Genomic DNA, 27,526 nt, shown 5'->3' with positions numbered 1-27,526 from the left:
ATATATATATATATATATATATATATATATATATATATATATATATATATATATATATATATAGATAGAGAGAGAGAGAGAGAGAGAGAGAGAGAGAGAGAGAATTTGTTTCTCAAAAAGGCAAAATAAGAAGGCAAACACACACACGTACCGAGACTTGACAATATGATCCAAAAATGATCAAACCCTGGAATCCATGAGAAAAAAAAAACATGATTAATGGTTTGGAACATGTAATAGATACAGAAAAGAAGGAAAACCGGACAAAAAACTTGCTTGAAAAAATCGACTACGAATAAGATGAAAAAGAAATGCAGAAATTGAAAAAGGATGAAGAAAAAATAAACAAAAGAAGGGCAAAAAATTCACCTTTTTGACATGGAGAATAGAGATTAAAGGTGGAGCTGCTGATTACCTCTCAAAAAGTAATTGTTTTTGTAAAGGGAACCTGTTAGAGTATGTGAGATGTCACAGTGAGATTGGGTTGAAATACTACCGTTGGATCATCACGGTGGTAGATTAGGCAAGTTGGTTAAAAGGGTAATCTTGTTAGATTAGGAAGCTAGATTAAATTAGTAATTATGTTAGATTAGAATATTCTCCAAATATCTCTTTCGATGTTTACCATGATCTTCTTTCTATGTTTATTATCTAAGTGCTCAATATAAGCACTACTTGATTCTCTTGTAATCACATCCAAGAAATTCAAGAATAATAGAAATTCTCTCAAATTTGACAGAACCCGATCCCTCTTAATCTCATTCCTCTTGGTCTTTCTGTAATTCTCTCGGAGGATTTTTCGAGAAAATCCTATCTTCGTTTGTAATCTCCTTTTTCTTTAATATATTCTGGTTGGGGTCTGCCTAACCCCAAATTACTTATCAAAAAAAAAAAAAAGAGACGAAAGAAGAAGAATTTCAAAATCGAAGGTGAAGAGAAAAGAAAAATGGATGTATATAAACCTTCACAAATCTGTCCATTTTTTGCCTCCACAGTTTGAAGGGTTAGGATGATCCTATAGAGCTAAATTTTTGTCAATTACTGGTGATATTCTCATTAAACGTCATAAGCTAAAGGTACTTCCTAAATACCATTAAAAAAAAGAGGTACTTCCTAAATAAATTTGGTGATACAATTCTTAAGAGATTAAATTAGTTGGTCGATCAAATTTGGAGATGAACTTGATACACTTGAACAATAAAAGTAAATCTAACCTATTAACCCAATACAAAAGCCACTACAATTCTAGCTTTATAATAAACAAAGCCGATTAAAATAAATAAAATGACAGATGGATCAATCAACAGAAGTCGACTAATATACATCCCCAAAAGAGACAGAAAACCAACAGAAACAACGAAAAGAGGAAGAATGCAAGGAAAATAGGGAATTCTATTCATGTTATATCAATTAAAGATAGTATCAAGTGAAACCTAAGATTATGATTCTGTGATTCTTTTTTTTTAATGGTTCTTAATTTTTTTTAATAAAATAACTTTCTTTCACTTGGCATCTGTAGGATATACTTAAACAAAGAGCAATAGAAGTAGAAACAAAAATGACAGTGATAAATAGTAAATAGAGTACATAGGAAAGCATTACCTATTGGAAGAGCACAAAAAACAGTCCATAGGCAGAGCAGCGACAACTTGCAAATTAAAATAAATGAACAAAGAAATCAAGACAACACCATTTAGTAGAATAGTTTATATTAGGTGCAGAGATGAATGTAATGTACTGAAGAACAATAATATTGGCAATGGTTGTGACCAAAATAACTCGAGATTTTTCAGAACAAAAAACGTGAGACGTAAATTTTTCGGTGTTTAGAGATAGACAGTTCGAGAGACACGCGGACAAATTTGCATGGCCGTAGAGATTAGGGGAATTAATACGATATTCTATTAGGGCCCATTTGGATACCCCTTAGATTTGGATTTCCAAAATTCATGGATTTGAAATCAAGAATTTTAAAATTCACAAATTTATAAATAATGCCGTTTGGATGACCACGTATAGATTTGGATTTCAAATCTAAATTATTAATTTTTCAAAACCAAAAACCCCTAAAATACTTGATATAGGGGCATTTCAGTCATTTTCCGTGATCCAGGGGTATTCTAGTAATTTTACCCTATATGGGGGTATTTTGATCATTTTTATGTCATAAGGGTGTTTTAGTCATTTTCCATGACTCGGGGTATTTGGTCATTTTCACCCGGTATAGGTGTATTCCGGTCATTTAAGTATTCTAGTCATTTTACCCAGTATGGCATATTTTTATCATTTTTATCTCATGAGGGTATTTTTAGTCATTTTTCATGAGCCATAGGTCATTTTTACTTGATATAAGGGTATTTCGATAATTTTCCATGATCTTGGGGTATTTTAGTCCTTTTACCCCATATGAGGTTATTTTGATCATTTTTATGTCATAAAGGTATTTTAGTCATTTTGCACGACTCGGGAGTATTTTGTCATTTTTACCTAGTATAGGGGTATTTCTAGTCATTTTACCTAATATAGCATATTTTTATCATTTTTTATCTCATGATGGTATTTTTAGTTATTTTAGTCATTTTTTATGAGCCGTAGGTCATTTTTACTTGATCTAGGGGTATTTTAGTAATATTTCATGATATTAGATATTCTAGTCACTTTACCTTGTATGAGGTTATTTTGATCATTTTTATGTCATAAGGGTGTTTTAGTCATTTTGCACGATTAGGGGGTATGTTGTCATTTTTACCTAGTATAGGGGTATTTCGGTCATTTTGCCTGACTCAGGGTTTTCAAGTCATTTTTCCTAATACGATGTATTTTGATTAATTTTTAATGTCAAGTGGGTACTTAAGTCAATTAACACTTTTTTGGTATATTTTGGTCATTTTAACCCCTTACGGGTCAGATTTAGATTTATAACTAACCTCTCGCAAAAAGGATTTACAAATCCGAAAAATTACACTAACATGAAGAATTTGTAAATCTTGTGGATTTCACGCAAATCCAAATCCAGATGTCATAAAGGCTTGCCAAACGCCGAATTTGGATTTAGAAATCCAAATCAAAGGGGTATCCAAACGGGCCCTTATGGAAATGATTTATATAATATTAATTAGAACCTATATACCTTTTGTCTTAACAAATGAACGGTTTGGATCATCCAAGTTGACCCAACTCTACATCATATATATCTACTACTATAAGCTGGGAGGAAAAGAAGTGAATTTTTTGATATTTTTGAAAATTATATGAGAATTACACATCACTTTTTTTGACTTTTTTTAACAAATGCACCCATTCAACTGACATATTTTCAATCCTATCCCCTCATTTATGCTTCTAACAAAGGCACCCATTAAAGCCATATAATTTCAATCTTACCCCCCTCCTTTATGGTTTTTTAATAAAAAATCTATTGGGTGATCTTAACCATCCGATTTAAGAGGAATTATGGAAACATCTATAGATTGGAGGGCTAGGATCAGCCTAGGGAAATGATTTTTGGGGCACAACCTATTTATGTTGTGTTCCATCACATGGACGGTTTGGATCAACCTATGACGTGGTCCGTACAGTTCTTTGTCGGCCCGTGCATCGCACGGGTTTTTTACAATTTTTTTTAAAATTATATGAGAATTACACATCACTTTTTTGACTTTTTTTAACAAATGCACCCATTCAACTCACATATTTTCAATCCTATCCCATCCTTTTTGCTTTTAACAAAGGCACCCATTAAAGTCATATAATTTCAATCCTACATGGTTTTTTAATAAAAAAATCTATAGGGTGATCTTAATCATCCGATTTAAGAGGAATTATGGAAACATCTATAGATTGGAGGGCTAGGATCAGCCTAGGGAAATGATTTTTGGGGCACAACTTATTTATGCTGTGTTTCATCACATGGACGGTTTGGATCAACCTATGACGTGGTCCGTACAGTTCTTTGTCGGCCCGTGCATCGCACGGGTTTTTTACTAGTATAAGTAAAGCGGAATCCTCTAAGCCGTGGTGGTGACACGTGTCAGCCCCTCCTCCATCCAGCAATTTAAAAAACCCCTCTTTATCACGTTTTGGAAAATCTCTCAATTATAGAAAGCTATTAAATCTCTTCTTAAAACCTATTAAATCTCCTACAATCTCTCCCTCTCCTTATTAGTTACGTTTTAAAGAGAAAGTGGGAGAAGATTTTGACGCATGACATATCCATATGAACCAATTAAATCTCGTGTAATATCTCTCCCTCTTTATTTTTTATGTTTTAAAGAGAGAAAATTGGCTTTCCAAACGTCTCCTAGAAATAGTTAATGTGAGACCACTACCCTAATCAATATCAATAATATCTATTAAATATCACCTATTCCTATCTTTCCTATGTCAATGATTCCTTTACAAGAAGGAATTGCTTTAATAGAGTCCTGATTTGCTTTAACTTAAAAAATCTATTATGTATCGCCGATTCCTGCCTCTCTCTAACCTCCAAAGACCCTAACTGATCTTTTACCCATTTATGGATGTTTCTGCTCAAATCGCAATTTTCAGAGACATGAATTGGCATCCTATTAATTTCTTTGAATCTTGGCATCATATGAATTGAGATATCCATATGAACCAATTAAATCTCCTGTAAGCGTTTTTAATGCAGCCATTTGGATATTTGCATTCGGACTTTAAATTTTTTATATTCTCAGTATTTTCAAATTAGGGGAAGAATTTATATTTAAATTGGTAATTTTGAAACCGTTCCCAAAAAATTGTGATTTTGGATATAAACATTTTTTAATGCAGCTATTGGTTTTTGGAATTTATGAGGGATATTCTGTGGAACTTCTTCAAAAGAAATTCATGATTTGTATCTTTGTACTAATAATCAGAATCGTTTCTGACTCTCCCATTAGATTGCTTTAAATAAATCTGCTTAAATTCTTAATATAATAGGCTATGATTTGTCTCTAAGTGCATCTCTTCTAAAAATTTCAGGTATCGTTTCTATTCCTTAATGAATATAGTCCTTCTTCCTTCCCACACCACCAGGGTGAAAGCCGCGGTGTTGCCTTGGCTGGATTTTTTTTTTTTTTGGATTTGTCCTAAATATTACCGGTAAAAAGTTGGAAATAAAACTTTGCTTTGTTTCTTCATTTATTTATTTATATTTTCTTTTTAAAGACAGTTGTTTCTCTGTTTAATGCACTTCCCCATATTTACTTATGCAGATTCAATTCTTGGAGTCAGTTGAGAGTATGTGATTTGAGGAAGTTTACGTATTATTTGTTATTTCTAAGATTCTTAAGGTATTGATGGTGTTGTCGGTGGTCTTTTGTGCCCAGCCACAGGCCTATGCAAGGCTGTAATCTGAATCATTCTTGCTTTACATGGATCAGAAAGAAGAGGGTTGTGCCAAATCCTTCGATTGGATTTCTTAAGTAGCATTTTAATCTTGGGTTTCTTATTCAATTTGTGTTTATTAGGGATGCTGCCATCCACAAGAAAAATTTCAATGACATATATTATACAGCTGTGTGCCCAATCGGTATCATATGCTGGGTTTAGCATTAAGAGGACGGCAAGATCACGTTAAATTTATCTTAGGACGTGTTTGGATGGCAAGATTTTTCAAGAACTATTTGAAAAAAAAAATTCCAGAATATGTTGCCTTTCCATTGTTTAGTTAAACATGAAAAAAAATAAAGCAACTTGGATGAATGGCTCAGATCACGTTAATATCTTAAGCACTATTTGGATGGGGGAAAACTTTTCTAACAGAAAATGTTTTCCTAGAAAAATGTCTTTCTTTTCATAATTTGGTGGACGGTAGTGCATGCACTTGCAACCCAAAAGCAATGGCCGATGGGGCCCACACTATATCAGGCTGATTTTTTGCCTAATTATTACACTTACTACCGATTTAGAAGGATAGCAAATAGAATCCTTTTCAAAGTACTTTTTTGTATCTCAACATAATCTTTCACAAGATGCATAAAAACTAAAACTAAGTTTCGGAATTTAAATTCAGAATGTTCCCTTCTCATTCCAAGTTATTAAATCTAAAATCAGCTCTCTTCTCACAAACCCAACAAAACATTCTCTCTAAAACTCTTCTTCCTCCCCAAGAAGAAAGCTAATCAGCCACTTTTCGAAGAAGAAAGGAAACCAGTGAATAGTAAAGGTACGATTTACTCAATCTTATCAATATTTGTAACTCCCCTCATGGAGAAATCTGTTATTTGATGTAGTTTTCATTTTCATAATATGTTACCGAGGATATTATTTTTCAAAACTAGTTGATAACCAGGGACACCCATTGCCAGTGTACTTTGCAATCAAAGCCACTGGAATTTTCTGACATCAAGTGCATCAGCCCCCTTTTTTGTCATTGATACACTGACGCTAGGTGTCCCCGGTGATCAAAAGGGGCGTAAATATCACTCCCTTAATATAAATTATAAAATCTAGGAATATAATTCTCAGATAAAAATTTCAGAAAAGAGAACCCAGTAAAACGTGTAATAGAAGCATTGTTCGTGCTTCATAAAATAATGAGGATGTACTTATTCCGATGCAACTTCTAATCTGAAGCTATTTCCTCACTCCAAATAACATTGTTTGGATCTGATCACCAATGGTGGGCGATGCCAGAATCGTATTATCCAACCGGCCAAGTCAAGATTTCTATATTTTTTATTGAAAGAAAATTATCAGAAAATTCGAAAAGGAAAACAAAGTCAATAGCAATAACATTAAGTAGAATGTAGTTGGCTGTAGTCAAATCTCAATTTATGCAGTAGAAAGCTAAGGCATCTAAAATTAAATTTGCACATATGAACAGAAGAAGAAAAATTAATTTTGTACAGAGGAAAAGAAAATTCTAGATTTGATTTGATTTTGGGAAATATGCTTCATGTTTCCTTGAAACCAAAATTAAGTTCTTAATTGAAACTGGGAGAGAAAAAACAAAAGGGCACTAAGAAAAATGAAAAATTAAGGAACAGAAAAGAGGGGTATTGGTAGAGAGAACTGATGCAAGGCCTTGCAAGCCAAACCCAACCCTATTTCCACCTCTATCCAAATGGGAAAAAAAGGACTTGAATCGAGGAAGAAAACGGCTCAAATAAATACCTCGAAAATGGTAGAGCTTCCACAGAGATAGAAATGAAGATGACCACACACTCCATATTAGCAGAAACAAAAAAATGCATTTGGAGTGGAAAAAAGGAGAAATAAATACAGAACAGGAGGGAGAAAACGGTCATATACCCTAGAGGCGACGTTGTCTATTGTTTGAACCCTTCTAACACTGCGCCTGAGGAACTGATTTTGAGGGTTTTGGTTAGAAGAAATTTTGACAAATATATTAATCGGTAATAGTCAAAACTAAAAAAAGAAGTCTTATATTCTGAAATGCCCTCTTGCAACTGATTCGAATAGATGTTTTCATGAAAACTATATGTTGACAAAAGACCATCACAGCTGCTGTTCAGTGAGACCATCACTTTTTCACGCATTTCATCAATCATATGGTGTGCAAATGCAAAGATACAAAAAATAGGGATGGATCCATTATAGTGCACATCAGCTAAAAAGCCTTTCTTTTGGGAGTTTGAGAAGACGGGGTTAGAAGCCATCTTTCCCATCAGCTTCCAAGATTCCCACCTCGAGAAAGAAATAAACAACCATAAGTGGAAAAAAGAAAAATACATAACAAAAAAAGGAAAAAACATTACCGAAGCAACCCATTTTCAACGTCTTCATCTTCTGGGAAGTTTTGTAGGGTTTAAGAAATTTTTACTGCCAAGAATGCTATTATCATTGGAGAAGTAGGGTTCCAAATTTTTTTACAAAATGCCTAAATCCCCTAGAACATGTTACAGAGAAGCCCTTAAATCCCATAGCATAAGAACATTTCTCTCTCTTTCTACATGATTAACCAAATCCCAAAATGGTTGTAAACAGAGGACGATTGAGAGGAAGGAAGACAGAGTAGAGATGGAGACAGGGATATTGAGAAAGAGGAGGGGAAAATATCCGATAATGGTAAATATGTTGCCGTTGTGAAGGAGGAAGAGAGTTCCGAAGAGTAAGAGAGATGAACCCCTAGAGACCAACAGCTGTAACACAGGCGGAGGGAGCGAAAGGAGCAAAAGAGAAATTTCGAGAGAGATCGAGAGAGAGAGAGAGAGAGAGAGAGAGAGAGAGGGTTTCGAGAGAAAGAGTAAGGATGCAAGTGTATTGTAGAGATAGGGAGAGAGGGACGCGTGGAGAGTCCCGAATCTAGACAATGACGTGTTACGGAGGTGGGATCATATGGGTATTTATTTTTGTAAATTGGTGTAGACTAGCCAGAAACCCGTCAAAGTACACTCGTCGGCATTATAATTTTTGAAAAACATAAATTAGAAAACCCTAACTATCCGGTTCTAGCCTTAAGGGTGGAAAAGACTTTAATAGCCTTAAGGATAGAAAAGACTACTCAACTAAGGACAAACCTGTCTTCCAAAATTATTGACACGTGTCCACGCGTACAAAATTGAAACTTTTTTTCAAGCCAGAAATCATCGTTAGTAGAAGTTCCTATATATATATATATATATATATATATATATATATATATAGAGAGAGAGAGAGAGAGAGAGAGAGAGAGAGAGAGGAAAATGATTGTGAGCTTGAAGCTCATATAGCTTATATGAGCTTGAGGGCCCAAACACATGTGGGCCCACATTGTTAGGATGATCCAAAGCATTCATTTGAAAGGCCCTTATATAGATAGGGTGTGTACAAAAAATCAGCTCCATAGGATCATCCTAATCCATCCAAAAGTAGAGGGCAAAATAGACGGACACCGTTTGTCACAAATCTGCCCATTTTTGCCCTCCGCTTTTGGAGGGGTTAGGATGATCCAATGGAGCTGATTTTTTGTACACACCATATCTATGATTGGGCCTTGCAAATGAATGGTTTGGATCACCACAAAAAATGTGGGACCCATGTGTTTGGGCCCTCAAGCCCATATAAGCTATATGAGCTTCAAGCTCACAATCATTTTCCTCATATATATATATATATATGAGGAAACTTATGGTGAGCTAGCTTGCCCAATCACATGGGGGCCCACTTTGTTAGGATGATCCAAACCATTCATTTGAAAGTCCCTTACATAGATGGGGGGTGTATCAAAAATCAGCTCCATAGGATCATCCTAACCCCTCCATTTGTGGAGGACAAAAATGGACAGACACAAATCGATGCTCACTTCATCAACCTCGAAATCCTTTCAGAAACGCACTGCCCCTAGGAGAAAAATGGTCCCACTAGCTGCATATCAAATATCTTCTGAGAGAAATAATCAAAATATTGCCCCTCTTCGTCTCTGACTTATTTAATCTAAGGGGGAATATAAAATACGGGCCACTGGCCTTCATGCACCCAGCAAGTGCGGGCCACACTGTCTGCGACCAAATTTGGGATGTTCCAAGCCATTTTGCCATACCATGGTGAAGCAAAGGAATAAGTAGACCTCTTTTGCTTTCAGCACTTTTGAATAAATAAATATTGACTTAATTCACCATTAACACTTTAGAAAATTGTTGATGATCGACACTTCAGAATTGCAGCTTTTCTCACTGTATAGGGATTCAAAACTTCACGCATACTCCAAAGTACACTAGAAGTTGTTCGTAATCAAATTTACTGGACCCTCAGTGTGTTGTAATTTTGAAAACCTGTGTGAGCATCATTTTAGTCCATTTGCCACACTGTCGAGAAACACAAACAAGCTTATGTTAACACGTGAATATTTGCCTTGACAAAAGTCAAAGCCATTAGAAATGTCATGGTGACATTTGAAAAGCATTTCTGCCACTTTATACCATTAATCCTTGTTGGTTATGAATAGCCGGATAAGGTTTTGTAGAATCCCAAATGACTGCACCTCAGCCCTTGTCAGGGCCATGCCTCAAGTTCTGGATACATTAATGTGGGAACAATGTTTATGTCGTGCTCAGAATGGAGTCTCTCTCTCTCTCTCTCTCATTTGGGCGTAGAGGAGTTTGGTGACAATGATGATGATGAAGATGATGTGGTTGCCTTGGAAAGAAAGATGCAAGGTGCAGGAATGCCTCCAAATATCTGGAAGCATGCACAAAGAGAATTAAGGTATATAGTTTGAAAAATAGACATAGTTTAGACTTGCAGGACAATCGGGGATAGGATAGCATTCTGATGACATTTTTTGGTCAGAACTACCCATCTTTTGATGTTACTAAACAAGGATTTACTGTGTCCAACTCTATCTCTTCCTCTTTGAGATGCAGCAAATTGCTTTTGATAGTGATGTTTCAGGCAGCTGAAAAACCCTGTGGCAGGGATGAGATGATGAATGTATCAATCAGAATACCTCAATTTTATTATCATAAGGAAAAACTAGGGACTTTTAGTCAAAAAAATGTTGATGGTCATTGTTACATGTTTGTTCTGTGTTGACTTGGTGAATTGATTCAGATATTAATGAGGACATATGTTGCAACATCGAATCATTGAGAAACTATATGAATTATATAATTTCAAGGTGTTGAAGTTTCTTGTAGTTCCTCATCAGAAGTCTTTATCCTCAGGCGACTGAGAAAAATGCAACCACAGCAACCTGGATATAGTAGTTCTCGTGTATACCTGGAACTTCTTGCCGATCTCCCTTGGCAGAAAGCCAGTGAAGAACGTGAGCTGGATCTGAGAGCTGCTAAGGAGCATCTTGACACTGATCACTATGGTTTAGTTAAAGTTAAGCCACGGATTATTGAATATTTAGCTGTTCGCAAGGTTGACTGTCTACCCTATTTTTTATGTATCCATTTGACCTATTTTTGGCATTGCAGTAATGTATTGTTGATTCATTCTATTGATGTGCAGCTTAAACCAGATGCCAGAGGTCCGGTGCTGTGCTTCGTAGGCCCGCCTGGTGTTGGGAAGACATCTTTGGCATCATCTATTGCGGCTGCCTTGGACCGAAAGTTTGTACGGCTTTCTCTTGGTGGTGTCAAGGATGAGGCTGATATTAGAGGGCATCGAAGGACATATATTGGAAGCATGCCGGGCCGTCTTATAGAAGGGCTAAAGGTTCGTATTGGATTTTTTTTTACATATGTCGCTTCTACTGCTTTTAGATTTACCCTGGTAAATAGCTGATGCAAATATTCTTTAAATTTGTTCCAGTTTCGGCTTCATTCTTACTATGGTCAGTCAGCTTTCACATCTTTATGATACCTAAATTTACTTTCTAGATAATATTCATTTTTAGGCCATGGCCTTCCTTCTGGTGAAGTGTTTTTCTCATCTTTAAATTGTGCAATGGCAATTGGGGATTGTGTTACTGGATTAAGCAGTATTTTCTCCAACTACTGTTATAGATTTGCCTCTGCATCAGAAATCAGCTTCAATTTCTCAACTGTTTTATTTTGTTAGTTTGTGGTTCTTTGTATGGCACCAAAATGTCTTTTCTAAAGAAGTAATTGCTCCCCATCTTGATCCCTTGCCTCGCAGTGTTCACCCTTCATATTCAATAACTTCTTGGTGGCCTTTTACATGCCTTTCCAGTTTCTTTTGTAATATATATACACATATATATAGGGATTTGCTAGCCAATTTCGCGGAAAGCCATTTCGCGGCTGGCTTTTGCACGTGAGAACTGAGAACAGCCACCTCAAATGAATTAAATGAATAAGACAAAATCCGCCAAAAAAGTCGACTTGGGTGGATGTTCTCACTTGCAAAAGCCAGCTGCGAAATGGCTTTCCACGAAATTGGCTAGCAAATCCCATATATGTGTGTGTGAGTGTGCACGTGCGCGTCCACACATTTATATATGTATATACACATGTATGCTTGTATGTATGTATGTATGCAGGAAATGTAATATGCAGTCCCTTGTTTTAAGAATGGCACTCCTTTTCTTATTTGACACTTCTCTAATTAAGGGCTGTTAAAACTCCCAAAAAGCTATAAAGAAGAAATTTAAAAATGTTAACAAAATGAAGAATGCAATTATCAAAGGGACTATGAATGTTATAGCCCATGCACTTCTGCTTTTTTGGGGGCTTGTTAAATATTTTGTGTGACATATCCCAGGAGGGAGGGAGGGAGAGAGGGATGGGATGGGATGCTGGCCATGGGCGGCGATGATGACTGTGGCTAGCTGGACATGTTTACCATTGGTGGCCATGGTGGGACATATTGGAGGTGGAGTTGGCGATGGATAGAAATGGATGAAGTCGACAACAGATGTGACTGGAAATTGCATCCGGTAATGGTAGAAGCAGCGACTACCAAAGTAAAGAGATGATAATGAGGAGAAAAGGGGGGGAAATATAGGACTCAATTACCTTATTGTGTGATGTTTCACAACAGAAGTGCATTGTTGTCTTAAAATATGGACAAAACGCTGCAATGTACGTGAAGTGGACATACCAGCATTCCGATATATTGGTTCTATTTCCCACACTACATTATGGACTTCTAGCCTTCATTTTCCTTTGGAGAAAGCTAAGTTATTTTCCTGTTTCCAATTGCAGAGAGTTGCAGTGTGCAATCCAGTGATGCTTCTCGATGAGATTGACAAGACTGGTTCGGATGTTCGTGGAGACCCTGCTTCAGCATTACTGGAGGTTCTTGACCCAGAGCAGAACAAAACATTCAATGATCAGTATCCAATTTTCTTGCCTGTGCATTCTGTAAAAATTATGTGGAAATTTGTCTTTATTGTCACATCTGCTTTTTCCTGAACATGTTATGCATAATTAGGTGTAGTGTTTAATAAACTTTGTATCTTTATTACTGGTGGCTTATGTTGTATCTTCTTTTAGTTACTTTTCCCCATAGTTGTTAACCAGCTTCTCTTTCTTTGGAATTAATTAAATAACCAATTAACCATTCATTGACATGGTCATAATAAAAATGGGTTATTTTGGTGTCGGTTTCTTCTTGATTGCATTGAAATTCCTATTCAATGACAATTTATTAATGTTTAAGAACTCATTCTCAGTTAAGAACTCACCCAAGGTAAAACTGAGTTAACTTGGGTGAGTTAGTGATCGATGTGGGGAGCTTTTTATCGAGTCAAGCTAGTTGATGACTTTTTTTATTTTCCTGCCTAGGATTGATATTGCTCAGAAGTATGATTCCATCGATGATCCCCGATGTGATGGGTCCCATTTTTTTTCTTTATGATGATTAATGACTGTAGGTTCAAAACACAGTTGACTTAGGTGAGTCAAGGATTAACCTGGGATGGTTTTAGACAATGAATTTAGCTACTGTTTTCTGGTCAATAATATGCTTGATACCTGAAGCAATCAATCTTATGCAAGATCAACTTATGTTAACTGTCAAATATTTTCTGCATGCTTTGGTTCAGTCAATCAATGACTTGCTGATGTTTTTATAAACTTGGGGAAGGTTATGACATGCTAAAATTTCAGTTTTTGTTTCACTTCTTTAAGGCTCTATTTGCTTTGTTCAGAAACACTCCTTTTACGACTAAACATAAAATAAGGCCACATCTGTTATTTATTCTAGTCTTTGCTTTTCTACCTCTACCTATTGCTAACATAAACCATCTCTACTATGTTCTCCTTTCTCTTATTCCCTTCATCTTATTTGCTTCATCTTTCTTAATTCTCGAGACTCTGAAAACATGGAAATCCTCTCCCTAAATCTAAATCAGATTCTCATCCACCTAGCCCTATCCTCTTCTTATTATCTTTATCTTGTAAATCTTATTATCTTTATCTTGTAAAATCTTGTGGTCTTCCTATCTTTTAAAATTTAACCCTCTCAAGTCTTGGTCTTGGATGTTTCTTTGTTCCTATTCCTATTATCCCACTCTTTCTAAACCTAAACCTTTGCCCGACCCAAAAACCAACATTTGACATACCCATAGCTTCTCATTATTTGGCTTTCTTTATGTCCATCTGGATTTTCAACTTTTTATTTTTCAGTTTCCATCACTTTTAATGAAATTTCACTGAGTTACACAGTTCTTTTAAAAAGTAATGGTGTCGGCACACTTATTTATTCAGAATTTCTACAATATTATTTTACTTAATTTCTTGTTTTCCATTTGGCTTGCTGTCTTGAACTGTAACAAATACTAGATGATTATCCAACATATGAAGCATTCTTACTGCCGAGCCACAAATGGATGATGACTGTATTCCTATTTCACTCTGTGTCCACTCTTTTCCTATCCTTGTCACATTTCAGGGTTTTGAAATTTTTATCATGTCCAGAATTTTTTAAAGTAAGACAGCTGTTTCTCATGGTCAGGCACTTCCCGTGGTACTTCAATGGATATTGGTTGGGAGGCTTAACCTATGTCTTTGTGTGCACAGTGGTAATTTTGCTTCCGGGTTTCGTTCTTCATTGGTTTTGAATTAAAAATATCCAACAAAATTCCAAGGGATTCAGATTTGTATTTTCAATCCAGATAAAACTTGTTTCACGCTTCGCATCTGTGTTGAGGCCGATGTGGTAAATGTGCTTCTGTTGATGGTTTAATGTCATACCTAGCTCAAGCATTCATAAGATAGTTTCATAAATTCTATTTCATTATTTGTCAGAATTAGTCATCACATCTGTTTTCATAATAATTGGATGGTATGGCGATAATTCACGCTGTTGGTGAAAGAGAAACAACCTTGGAAGAACTTTTATGTTATAAGAATCTTGTTATTGGACTTATAACTTGTAACAGCACGTGGATTCCTTAATTGAAGATCACCAGCTATTTGAATGTTCCATTCGACCTTTCAAAGGTGATCTTTGTCACAACGGCAAACAGGGCCCAGCCTATTCCTCCTCCACTTTTGGATCGGATGGAAGTTATTGAGCTGCCTGGGTATACACCTGAAGATAAGCTAAGAATAGCCATGTGACATTTACCACCATGAGTTTTGGACCAACATGGTTTGAGCTCTGAGTTTCTTAAAATTCCCGAGGTAGTGAAGTTAACATACACTATTCTCTTTTTAATTAACTCTATTTTTCTTTTTTTTTCTTTATCAGAATATATGCTAGTGTAACCTACTTTGTCATTGGACCAGAAGCTATTAGAATATTACTGCAGTTTCAAAATTTTGATTTTTGTTGTGGCAATTCCTGTTATCAACTTTTTATGTAATCCTGGTGGGTCCACGAGGATCCATTTTGTTTCTCTATATATGTTTTTACACATCAAACAATGTTTCTTTACTACACTTCTTCAGTGACCTAGTGATGTAGGACGGACTATGGGAAGGATAACAAAGTCCAAAACTAGACAGGAATTTCTATAAGTTGCTGGAATTTTCTGAGCTTCGCATAACAGAATCTAAAGGGCGATCTGATCATTTATACAGACATGGGTTCGGACTTCAGACCCAACAAGATTTGAAGAGTTAGTCAACTGATCAAACATATTGGAGTGAAAACTGAAAACACATACATGACTTGGATGAATAGAGGACAATCTTAATAGTTAGCTCAGAAATTTAGAAGCTACCACTTTTGAAGTCTAAATAACGGAACCCATGTTACATGGGTTCTCCAAAATGGGCGAAGTACCCGTGTCGGACATGTCTCTGATTCTAATACATTTGGATTCACTGGGACACTTCCAGATCTCTTTTAGCTGTTTTTTTTTCTAAATACTACTACCACAAATTATTACCGCACGTTTTGAGATTTATCCATCCTAATAGTAAGTTTTTGAAATGGAAATAAAACAGTATATGTACTTTTAACTTATTAAATTTTTTGATATATTACTCGTTATAATCATATTATTACATAAGAAAATAAATTTCAAAAATTGATTAAATATTTTTGACGAATCCACGAATAAATCCTTTTTTAGGTTTGGCGAATCTGACAATCGAAATCTGCTTCAGATTCCGATACTCGCTCCCATACTGATGCAACATAGAACAAAACACCGATAAATCAAGTATGGTTTACCAAAGGAATCCACCTTTGGGTCTCAAGGAATCCACCTAGAGAAGAAACCTACCAATATCAAAGGAATCCACCTCCGAGCCCTAGGAATCTACCTGTAGGGTTTGCTTCGTTGTCAATGGAATCCACCATTAATCATCATGAACCCACCAACATTTCTTGAATTACCAATTTACCGAAGCCCGTGCTTCTCGTTTTTTGCTTTCACAATTTGATGGTCACTCTCACCTAGTCAACATTTATTAAATAGCCTATATAGTTGGTGTCAAGGGAAGGGAATAAAGATGAAACTAATTCCGAGTAACCTATCATGTTTGGGAGATAAGAGACATCAGGAAAGGATTCATCTCATCAAGACGGCCACAATTATTGTTATATTGCCAAACTAAAGATTGATGCAAGCACATCATGTTGTCATCTCTTTTTTTTTCAATGACGACATATTGTCATATTTTCCTGAGTGTTAACTGCAACCATTTAAAATTGTAAGAAATATAAGCAATTACATGCACCTCTTGTATCAACTCGTGGAAATCCAAGTCTAGCAATATATGATGGTTTTTTCATATTGATCTTTGCTTTCGCTTTTCTTAGACTGCTTGCTAGTTCCTTTTGTTTTGGATTTTTCATTGGCTTGGTGGAGATTGTGTTACTAATTACACGTCATATGTGTTTATAATATATTTTCATAACATCTAATCGTCGTAGTAATTGTTTTCCGTTATGATGACTACTATTGTGGTAGGCTATGGTGAAACTTGTGATTCAAAGATATACTAGAGAAGCTGGGGTCCGGAATTTGGAAAGAAACTTAGCGGCCTTGGCTCTTGCAGCTGCTGTCAAAGTTGCTGAGCAAGAATATGCACTTCCACTCGGCAAAGATGTGCACCCAATGGCAGAATCACTACTGGATACCAGACTTGCTGATGGAGCTGACGTTGAAATGGAAGTTATTCCAATGGGAGTTAATAGCCATGAAATATCAACTGCTTTCAGAAGTTGTTCAGCCTTGGTCGTAGATGAAGCTATGTTGGAAAAAGTACTCTGAGTAAGTCATATTGCCCTTGTTAGTCGGGAGGTATCTTTCATAAATTTATATCTCATGCTTATGACCAAGTCAGAATTTTCATCATTGATAGGCTAAACATGCCTGCTTGTATCTTGTGTTGATATCGTATGCAGCCTCCTAGGTTTGATGACAGAGAAACTACCGAACGAGTATCTTCTCCTGGGGTATCGGTTGGGCTTGTGTGGACCTCCTTTGGTGGAGAGGTTCAGTTTGTTGAGGCCTCAGGAATGGTGGGAAAGGGTGATTTGCATCTAACAGGGCAACTTGGTGACGTTATCAAAGAATCGGCACAGATAGCATTGACATGGGTATTCTTTGTTTTCCCTTTAGTACTTGTTTAGTTGTATTGAATCGTATATAGGTTTAGATGGCAGACTTGTATCTGATGCATCATTCCTTTCCATGACAAACATCCACTATATTTCTATTCTCAGTCATGAGCAAGGTTTTAAATTTCGACCGAAATTTCGGGTTTCGGTGGATACCGAAATCGAAATTGGGGAAATTCGAAACGTTACTTTATTTCGACCGAGTCAAAATTTCGTTTTCCTCAAATTTCAGTCCGAAATTTTAGGAAAATATGTTAAAATATGCTACGGGCATCCCAGGAGGGGAAAGGACGCATTCAAATAAAAAAAAAATAAAAAAAAAACTATATAGCTTCTACTTGCCAAGACCCTATCTTCATAACCATGCCCCTGTGCAAGGTTTGCAGTAGATATTTCCGAAAGGGAAATAATAAATGCACCCCTTTTCATCACTTGGGACACCTTGTCCGTGGTAATTATGTCACTTCATTCCTTAAATGTGAAGTACATCAGTCCCGTTGTTGTAGTCATAGATACAATGCAGCTGGTTGTCCCAAGTAATGAAAAGGGGCGCATCTATAATTTCCTTTTCCAAAATAGTATGCTACAAAAAATTTCCATTTTCCTTGTGTAGTAGGGATACAAAAACGCATGCCCCAGCAGGATTATGCCGGAGATTATTAACAAACAAAGGGAACGATCAACGGGAGATGATTTGTTCGCTCCTCCCTGTAGGATTATGCGCCCTACTTTTAATGTGAATTGTGGGCTAACTCTAACGCCTTTTCATGTCAAATCAACCTAAAAGGGGGGCGAAAAAAAAATCATCGCCCTCAGTGATCGACAATTTTGCAATTTGAAACATGTAGGGCCGTTTGGATACGTGGATTTAAGAATCTAGGATTTCTTCAAAATTGTAGCTAAGAGACAAGAGAAAAGCGGACCAGCCGTGGTTTTTGGCTCATTTTTAACTTCCCGCCCTTCTTTCTGTCAGCAAGAGAGTAGATCCTCCCATATTTCCAGGTTTTAGAAATCTCACGATGCAGGAGAGATTTTTAAAACCTGAATTTCTCACTTAAAATCTAAGAAACGCTGAGAGTGATGATGAACCCTCTTTTACACTACTAGGAAAAGTGCACGTGCGTTGCACGTGTGACCCAAGACCTTAAGTATAATACCATTTTAAAAAAACATGAGAGTACAAGTATATTATTCTTCTGATTTCATTGGACCCACAATGTACCTCTTCATTGCCATGTGCTTCTTACCATATTTCTCTCTGTATAGAAATGTTGAGGATACAATCTTCAACGCTTCTTATTCTCGGAATAGAAAAAATTCAAAAGCAATATCATGGTTAAAAAACACAACTGAGTTCAAGCATTACAATCATTATGATAGATAGATACATTTATAAGATGTTGCTAAATTACAATCATTATGTTAGATAGGAAACAAGTTACAAAATTACCTAGGAGGAGGTCTGAAGTGAAAATAACACAAATTTAAGACCAATGTCATTAGGAAAGTTTGGAAAGGGAAAATGGAAATTCAACTAAGATTAGACAAGCAACATGGTGGATCTTCCCAATAAGTCTATTTCCTTGAAGCTAACTTGGAACCCATGAGAGAGGGAGATCCAAAACTCAAAATAGACAAAATATAGATCACTAAACCCATAGTTCTAGCAGATCAATTGTCTTGAGTCACATAATCAGCAAGGTTGAGTCCACAACTTCACTTTAAGCTAGCAACATACAACAAACAACATCAACTGCCAGAGATAAGGGTTGATGAGACCAATGTCAATATTCAGTACTACTCTTCATTTGATGTGGTTTGAGTATGGAAATAGCCATGCAGCCCTTGTTGTTTTGACCATAGATTTCGTGGGGACTACTTTTCAATAATTCAATGTACGAAATATGGAAATAGAAATCAACAGAATAGGAAAAAGCAAATAAGGAAACCCAATATAAGATAGCAATAACATAAATAAGGAAATCATCTAAATAAGAAAATTTATTCCTAACATTTTTTTTGCCCAAAAGGAGGATCGATTGAAGCAAGTGTACATTTGGAAGAAGCAAGTGTCGAGAGATATAGCGTATTTTAGGAAAAAATGGAGGAGAGGTAGATGAAGACTCCTGGTTTTTTCTTCTTCTTTGATCAGGGCGGATATACCTAGGAATCAAATGACCTAGATGCCCTTGTGAAATTGGCAGAATTCCTGTGGTGCGGTATAGTTTATGAAAGGAGATTAAGGGTATAACATTAAGGGATACGAATGGAAATATGAAGGGCAAACAACCGACGAATTTGCCTCACGTGAGTTTTTTGGACATATATGGAGGGGCAAATAAGGAGGCTGATATGACGATAATGGGCGGAAAAATTGGGACCTATTTGGAAGTTCAACAAAAAAAAAGGGCAGGATACATAGGGAATTTTGACTAAAGTTGGTTGACGAATTTTCCTTGGTTTACGCGTTTAGAATAGTAAGGATAAGGATTTACAAACTAAAAACCTGGATTCTAAAATCCGCGTATCCAAACGGCCTTGCACTGTTTTTGTTTTTGGGATAATTACATTTACACCCCCTCTAGTTTCTGACATATCCACTTCCACCCCTATAGTTTAAAACGTGACAAATACACCCATGTAGTTTCAATTGTTTAAGGTTTGCCCCCTCAGCTGAAGGTTCGTCCATAGATTGAAGGGTTTGGATGATCCGATGGAGCTGATTTTTTGGGCACACCCTATCTATGACAGGACCCATCAAATGAACGCTTTGGATCATCCAAATAATGTGGGCCCATACCCGAATCCAAACACTACCAAAAAATCATCCAAATAATGTGGGCCCACATTGTTTGGATGATCCAAAGCGTTCATTTGATGGGTCCTAACATAGATAGGGTGTGCCCAAAAAATCAGCTCCATCGGATCATCGTAATCCTTCAATCTATGGACGAACCTTAAGCTGAGGGGGCCTACCTTAAACAAATTGAAACTACATGGGTGTATTTGTCACGTTTTAAACTAAGGGGTGGAAGTGGATGTGTCATAAACTAGAGGGGGTGTAAATGTAATTTTTCTTTTGTTTTTTTGGCCGAAGAGACGAGCTAGGGTTTTGGAATAGCCAAAATCGGCGGCTTCCTCTGGCATCAGCATTTTCTCCTCTTCATTCGTTTCCCCCCTTAGAGAGACCCTCAGAGTTTGCATCTATAAGCTCAATGGATTTCAAATTGCTTCGAAAATGGTGTAGACCCAGCCCAACGATTGCGGTGAAATGTGAAAGCTCCAAGGTTTACTCTGAGTTTCTCTTCTTCCCTTTTGCTTTTCTTTCTTTTCCCTTTTGATCCAAGTTGATTAGTCTCTTCTTCTTTAATTCGCGGGTTGGTTGTTCCATAACCCGATATAGGCTTTTGATTATTCCTAAGTTTTCTTGTATAACTCTTTTACATTTAGATTTTTGAGTTTTTTATATTTATATTATTTCTGGATTATTGAAAGTAGAAATCCCTGAAAGGGTTTCTTGATAATTTTTGGCAGATTTGATGGGAATCGGGATCATCATGTTTTGGTTTTTCCTGTTAATAACAACCGATTGCCTTTATTTAATTTGGTTGCTATATTCCAAAAACCTCCACTAATTGGAGATTCTGCTTTATGCGCTAGTACTGTCTATGTTTGGCTTGTCTAAGAATTCTTTTTTTATTTCATTTTTTTTCTCTAGATGAGAATTATATTATACCTCATCGTAAAGAAGGGATGGACTAGTTTATTATTAGTGTTGTATATTGGAGCATGGATGCGAAAATATTTCTGTATTATTATTTTCATCAAGGCTTTCGTGTTGTGGTACAGACATCAGCAGATGGGGAATTGGTGCCAAAATCAGCTATCAACACCTATGACAGTTATCAAATGGCTGAGGTGCACAGTTGAAATCCAATTTGTTGTTTATGGATGAATGGGGATGATATTTAATTAAGTTTGCATATTTCTTGCCAGCAGCCTTTGACAGTTGTTGGTGACGTTGGTGAGGATTTTAATTACTCTGGTGGAGTGGTAACTTTCAAGAAGGTAACAAGCCATCAATTTGTTGTTTACGGATGAATGGGGATGATATTTAATTAAGTTTGCATATTTCTTGCCAGCAGCCTTTGACAGCTGTTGGTGACGTTGCTGAGGATTTTAATTACTCTGGTGGAGTGGTAACTTTCAAGAAGGTAAACAAGCCATCAATTTGTTGTTTATGGATGAATGGGGATGATATTTAATTAAGTTTGCATATTTCTTGCCAGCAGCCTTTGACAGTTGTTGGTGACGTTGGTGAGGATTTTAATTACTCTGGTGGAGTGGTAACTTTCAAGAAGGTAACAAGCCATCAATTTGTTGTTTATGGATGAATGGGAATGATATTTAATTAAGTTTGCATATTTCTTGCCATATTTCCTACCCACATATAGTGTTTTTACATATAATCAAATCCAGGTTCTAAACCACACCCCAAAGACCCTTCATCTTCTATCGGAAACCTGCCTAAGAACTCCTGACCTAAAGCCCCTTAAAAACCAAGATAATTGCATAAACAATCAAGCACCCAAGACTATAGGAATTTCCAGGAGGCAATCAATCCAAAGCAACCAAGCCCAAGGCCGAGAGCTAAAAATTATGCCTTCATCAAAAGAGTCAGTCCATATCTGCAACATCAACATTCTAGCACGTATCTTAAACCCTTAATATCCCTAAAATTAGTAAGAACATTTCTGAAGAGACTCGAGGAAGCTTTGGAGAAGGGGGATCGAATCATCGCCTACATCTCCCAAGGGCCTTCCCATGAAGCCAGGGGACGATCGAGGCGCTATTTTTTCTTCCAAAAAGGAGATGGCCATCTCCCTAGAAAAATCCCAAACTCTATTCCGATGCAATCTATCCATAGGTCGGTTCCCGGTTCTAGCAAGGAAACCATTAGCCACTGCTAGCTCATCGACATAAACCATTCCTCTTATCTTTTGAAGAGTCATATTTAACACCATGATCTCCATGAAGAAGCTTCTCTTCCGACCACCAGGGCAGGAAGATGATTCTTGGGGATCTTGGTCCATCTATATTTTAAGAAAATAATCTTAAGGATCTCCTAATTTAAACCATCAACTTAGCCATTTAAAAGGTCAACCTAACCATTAAATGTTCCATTCCTTCCAAGAACCGATACGTCTCCCCAGGCAAGGCTTTTAGGATTTCAGGACTATAGATAATAGTATACCCCTGGCTCAAAAGGACGCAGGTCAATCAAATTCTTTTGGCAAAATTTAATAGTGGGATTTTCCCCCCTTTCTAGGTTTCGGAGTCAAACCCAGGACTACTTTCAGCAAATTCATCAATGTATTTCTGTGGGACTCGTCCCAGATAGTCATCTCATTTATGCCATCATATCTTCCCCCAACACGGTAATCAATCAGTTTTCTAACTTTTGAGAAAAAAGCCGCCGTCTTGGAATTCGCCCCCAAAAAGCCTTTTTTTATGGAAGGTCTGTGGGACGATCTTGTCAGGCTTAGAAAAGAGGCAAGTAGATCTTATAGGGGCCTTGTCCTGAATAGACCCTTTTACCGAGGCCTTGTCCTGAATAGACCCTTTTTTAGACAAATCTGCCCAAGAGACCCTTGGCGCAGCAAAGTACTTATCCCTCAGACCACTACGCACCAGAGCAGAACTCGGCAGGACATTCTTTGATTCATTATGGGCACCAACTTTGAAATTGAAATTTGAGTGCAACGGATGGGAATAGTTTTCGGCCAGCAAGGAGTCCTCAGTCGGCGATGGATCCTCAAACGGTGGCTATTTGTACAAGGCATCATTACCCAAGGCCCTCTCGGCCCGAAAATACTATTTTTAGAATGTTGTTGCCTCTGAATATCGACTCCAATAGCATAAACCTTATCCAGCACTCTAATTTTAATACAAGAACCATGGAAGAGCCACCATGGTGCCATAATTTTAGCTGAAACGAAACTCATACAGTGCTGATTGAAACCTTCCATTTTAACTTCCAAGACTTTACCAAATAGGTTCCCAAGGGCTTCCACTGTCGAAACAGCCCACACATGTAAGGGGATGCCATAAAAATTAACCCAAAGGGCTTCCTCCCCTTGAGTGAAATCTTTAGTCCATGGAGAGAGAGAGAGAGAGAGAGAGAGAGAGAGAGAGAGAGAGAGAGATTTCCAAGAGTTACGTCTCCCATGTTCAGGATTTAGAAGCATGAGACTCAGATTCAAACATAAAAAGAACTACCCCTTCTGATAGGGAGCAGGGAAAAGGGAGGGATGGGTGGTCCCAAGCTTTCTGTGCCCAAATCCAGAAAGCCCTTAGAGACTGTGTTGAGAGAGGTAGAGAAAAGAGAGAAAGTAAAGAGTGAAAGAAAAGATTGAGTTAGGGTTCTCCCCCTCACTCATGTAATATAAATAATAAAGAGTGAAGTACAAAGACAAGTATGCCCTTGGGCATTACAATAAAGACCTAAAGACCTGTTAACACTCCCCCTCAAGCTGGAATGTATATATCTAACATTCCTAGCTTGCTACAATTATCAACTAACTTAGCTCTACTTATAGGCTTCGTGAACATATCTGCTAATTGATTTGTATATCTGGTAAACACAGGAGATATGTAGCCTCGCTGAATCAAATCTCTAATGAAATGACAATCCATTTCAATATGTTTGGTCCTCTCATGGAAGACTGGATTCGTGGCAATGTAAATGACGGATTTGTTGTCACAGTATAACTGAGCTAGAGAAGAAGGAGGAAATCCAATCTCTGAAAGTAAGGAACGTAGTCACATGAGTTCGCCACTCGTCTGAGACATAGCTCTATATTCTGCCTTGGCACTGGATTTAGACACGACATCTTGTTTCTTACTTCTCCATGAAACAAGATTACCTCCAATAAAGGTGCAATATCCTGTAGTAGACCATCTATCAGCCGGAGATCCTGCCCAGTCTGCATCAGTGTATCCTTCAATTCTCTGGTGCCCATGCCTCTGAAATAACAACCCTTTACTTGGCGAACTCTTCAGATATCTCAATATTTGAAGTACAGCAGCCCAGTGTGAAGTGCAAGGTGAGCTCATATGCTGGCTAACACCGCTAACTGCAAAGGTAATATCTGGACGTGTAACAGTAAGATAAATGAGCTTACCAACTAAGCGTTTGTATCGCCCTGGATCTTTTAACAGGAGTCCCTCCTCAGGGAGCAATTTCATACTCTAGTCCACAGGAGTTGCGGCAGGCTTGACTCCCAAACAACCTGTCTCATCAAGAAGATCTAGAACATACTTCCTCTGTGAGAGGTAGATACCCCTAGTCGAATAGGCAACCTCAATGCCCAGGAAATACTGAAGACGACCCAAATCCTTAGTAGAGAACTCTGTCTGAAGGAAGGATTTGAGCCTCTGAATGCCACCTGTATCGCTACCAGTGATAATGATATCATCGACATATACTATCAACAGAACACAACTAGCCTGAGACTGAAAACTGAAGACGGAGTGATCAACTGCGCACTGCTTCATGCCAAAGCGAATAAGTGTAGCACTGAACTTCCCAAACCAGGCTCTCGGAGATTGTTTGAGACCATAAATGGATTTCCTCAAACAGCAAACAAGAGAAGATCTCTCCCCCTGAGCAACATATCCAGGAGGTTGCTCCATATAGACCTCTTCCTCCAAATCACCATGAAGAAAGGCATTCTTTACATCCAACTGATGAAGATGCCAGCCATGATTCACCGCAAGGGATAGCAGGACACGGACAGAAGGAATTTTCGCAACTGGTGAAAAAGTCTCGCCATAATCAATCCCATATGTCTGCGTGTACCCTTTGGCAACAAGTCGAGCCTTAAGGCGCTCAACTGTGCCATCAGGAAGGTGCATGACTGCATAAACCCAGCGACAACCAACGGGGCGAGCACCATATGGTGGAGGGACCAAATCCCATGTCCGATTGGCTTGAAGGGCCTGCGTCTCAAGATCCATAGCCACCTGCCAGCCTTGATGATCAAGTGCCTCCTGTAGAGTCTTAGGTAGATAAATAGAGGACAAAGACGAAACAAAACTGCGAAATACAGGAGTGAGAAAGTCATAAGACACGAAAGAGGAAATGGGATGAGCAGTACTGCGAGACCGAGTGCGAGAGGCAATGGGAGAGTCAGAATGTACCTCAGAAGTGGGGATTTCCGGCTGAGATGATGATGGCTCGGGCGGGGCAGAATGAGCAGCAGATTTGGCCCACCGCTGATACTGCTTCAATGGTGGAGGTAGAGGGGCTGCACAAGGCGCTGACGTCGGCATAACAGTAGAATCAACTGTAGGGGAGGAACTAGACACCGGAGGTGTAGAAACAGGATGGGATCAGGAAGAACCGGAAGAGGAAGAACATGAGTATGCGAGGAATCCTCCTGAAGTGTAGAGGGGGAGGGATCCAACGAGATAGACGGACTAAAAAATGACTGAGTCTCAAAGAATGTAACATCCGCCGAGACAAAGGATCGTCGCAGGCGAGGGCTGTAGCAACGATAACCCTTTTGGGTCCGAGAGTAACCTAGAAAGATACACTGTTCGGCCCGAGGATCCAACTTATCTAATCCTGACCCAAGAACGTGGACAAAACAGAGACAGCCAAAAAAACGAGGTGCAAGAGGGAAAGGGTCAGAGGTAGGACGAAGAATCGAGAACGGAGAGGTGCCACCAAGGACCGAAGAGGGAAGCCTATTCGCCAGGTAACATGCTGTGAGTACAGCATCAGCCCAATAGGTCTTAGGGACCCGCATCTGAAAGAGTAGTGTCCGGGCCCCATCTAACAAGGAGCGAAGCTTCCTCTCAGCCACTCCATCTTGTTGAAAGGTATGAGCACATGAGGACTGATGAAGAATACCTCGCGAAGAGAGGAATTCCTGAAAAGCATTTGAGTAAGAGAAATATTCCTTTGCATTGTCAGTGCGAAGACATTGGATAACACATGAGAATTGATTACTAACTTCAGCATAGAAATCACGAAACACAGAAAAAACTTCAGAACGATATTTTATTAAATAAGTCCATGTCATACGTGAATAGTCATCAATAAAGACCACAAAATAGCGAAATCCAAATAAAGAGGTAGTCCTCGCAGGACCCCATACATCAGAATGAACATGAACAAAAGGGTGTGAAGCCCGACTAACAGTCCCAGAGGGAAATGGCACATGATGATGCTTCCCAAGTTCACAGGCCTCACACTGAAAAGACCTAACAGATGAAGAAGAAACGAAGGAAATCCTGCGTAAACACTCCATAGACGGGTGATCGAGACGGCAGTGCCACTGGTATGCATCGACCGAGCCATGTAGAATTGGATGGGACGGAGTGCGGTCGAGACGATAAAGGCCATCCACCTCACGGCCCGAGCCAATCGTCCTCCCAGTTGAGAGATCCTGAAAAAGACAATATGAAGGAAAAAATGAGATAGAACAATGAAGATGCTTTGTTAATTGACTAACAGAAAGTAAACTGAAAGGTGACTTGGGGACACAGAGCACAGATGATAATGTAATTCCTGGTGAAGGGGAACAACTGCCAACACTAGTGATAGGAGAGGCACTCCCATCAGCAAGAGTAATAGAACGTGAAACAACATGATGAAATTCATGGAAGGATGACTGGGTACCTGTCATGTGATGAGATGCTCCCGAATCAATAATCCAGGAGCTAGAACTAGAGAGGAACGAAGCAGGAGAACTACCTGGCTGAACAAGACCAGCAGTAGGAGGGTGGCTGGCAGACCTGAAACGCTGTAGCTCATCATAGTCGGCACGAGAGACGACCATCAGATCGGTCAGAGTAGCCAGTGGTGTCTGTGAGGGGTTGTCAATAGGAGCAGGCGAATCTGGAAGGGCAAGATGTGCAGTACGGCCCTGACGAGGATCTGGAGTGTGACGCAGCTCAGGATGGAAATCAAAGCATGTCTCGTGATAGTGACCCTCACGCCTACAATGAGTACAATAGGGCCGAGCTCGACCTCCACGGCCACCCTCTCGGCCGCCGCCACGTCCGCCTCGGCTAGTATCGTGACCACGACCGCTACCAAAAGTGCCTCCTCCTCGGGAAGGGCGGTCAGCGGCTCCAT

At 38.2% G+C, this 27,526-nt stretch overlaps 2 protein-coding genes across 7 annotated transcripts in view; both read left to right on the top strand.

The window, feature by feature from the left end:
* Positions 1-27,526, top strand: part of LOC143878909 (uncharacterized) — a 73,214-nt gene that overhangs the window by 18,095 nt on the left and 27,593 nt on the right. The window lies entirely within an intron of this gene.
* On the top strand, positions 10,763-14,939 carry LOC143881891 (lon protease homolog 2, peroxisomal-like). Its single transcript, XM_077385225.1, has 4 exons — positions 10,763-10,770; positions 10,872-11,112; positions 12,564-12,694; positions 14,774-14,939. The coding sequence occupies exons 1-4, from the start codon at positions 10,763-10,765 to the stop codon at positions 14,922-14,924; spliced, it is 531 nt and encodes a 176-aa protein (XP_077241340.1). The 3' UTR covers positions 14,925-14,939.

The sequence above is a fragment of the Tasmannia lanceolata genome, unplaced genomic scaffold (assembly GCF_043159265.1).
Source record: "Tasmannia lanceolata isolate RefF3 unplaced genomic scaffold, GAP_Taslan_0.1 ptg000002l, whole genome shotgun sequence".
Taxonomy (NCBI): domain Eukaryota; kingdom Viridiplantae; phylum Streptophyta; class Magnoliopsida; order Canellales; family Winteraceae; genus Tasmannia; species Tasmannia lanceolata.
This window is presented reverse-complemented; position numbering and strand designations above follow the sequence as displayed.

Coding starts and splice junctions, on each gene's coding strand:
- LOC143881891 (XM_077385225.1), top strand. Junction 11,113..12,563: donor GTCTTATAGAAGGGCTAAAG/GTTCGTATTGGA, acceptor TTCCAATTGCAG/AGAGTTGCAGTGTGCAATCC. Junction 12,695..14,773: donor AACAAAACATTCAATGATCA/GTATCCAATTTT, acceptor GAAGATCACCAG/CTATTTGAATGTTCCATTCG.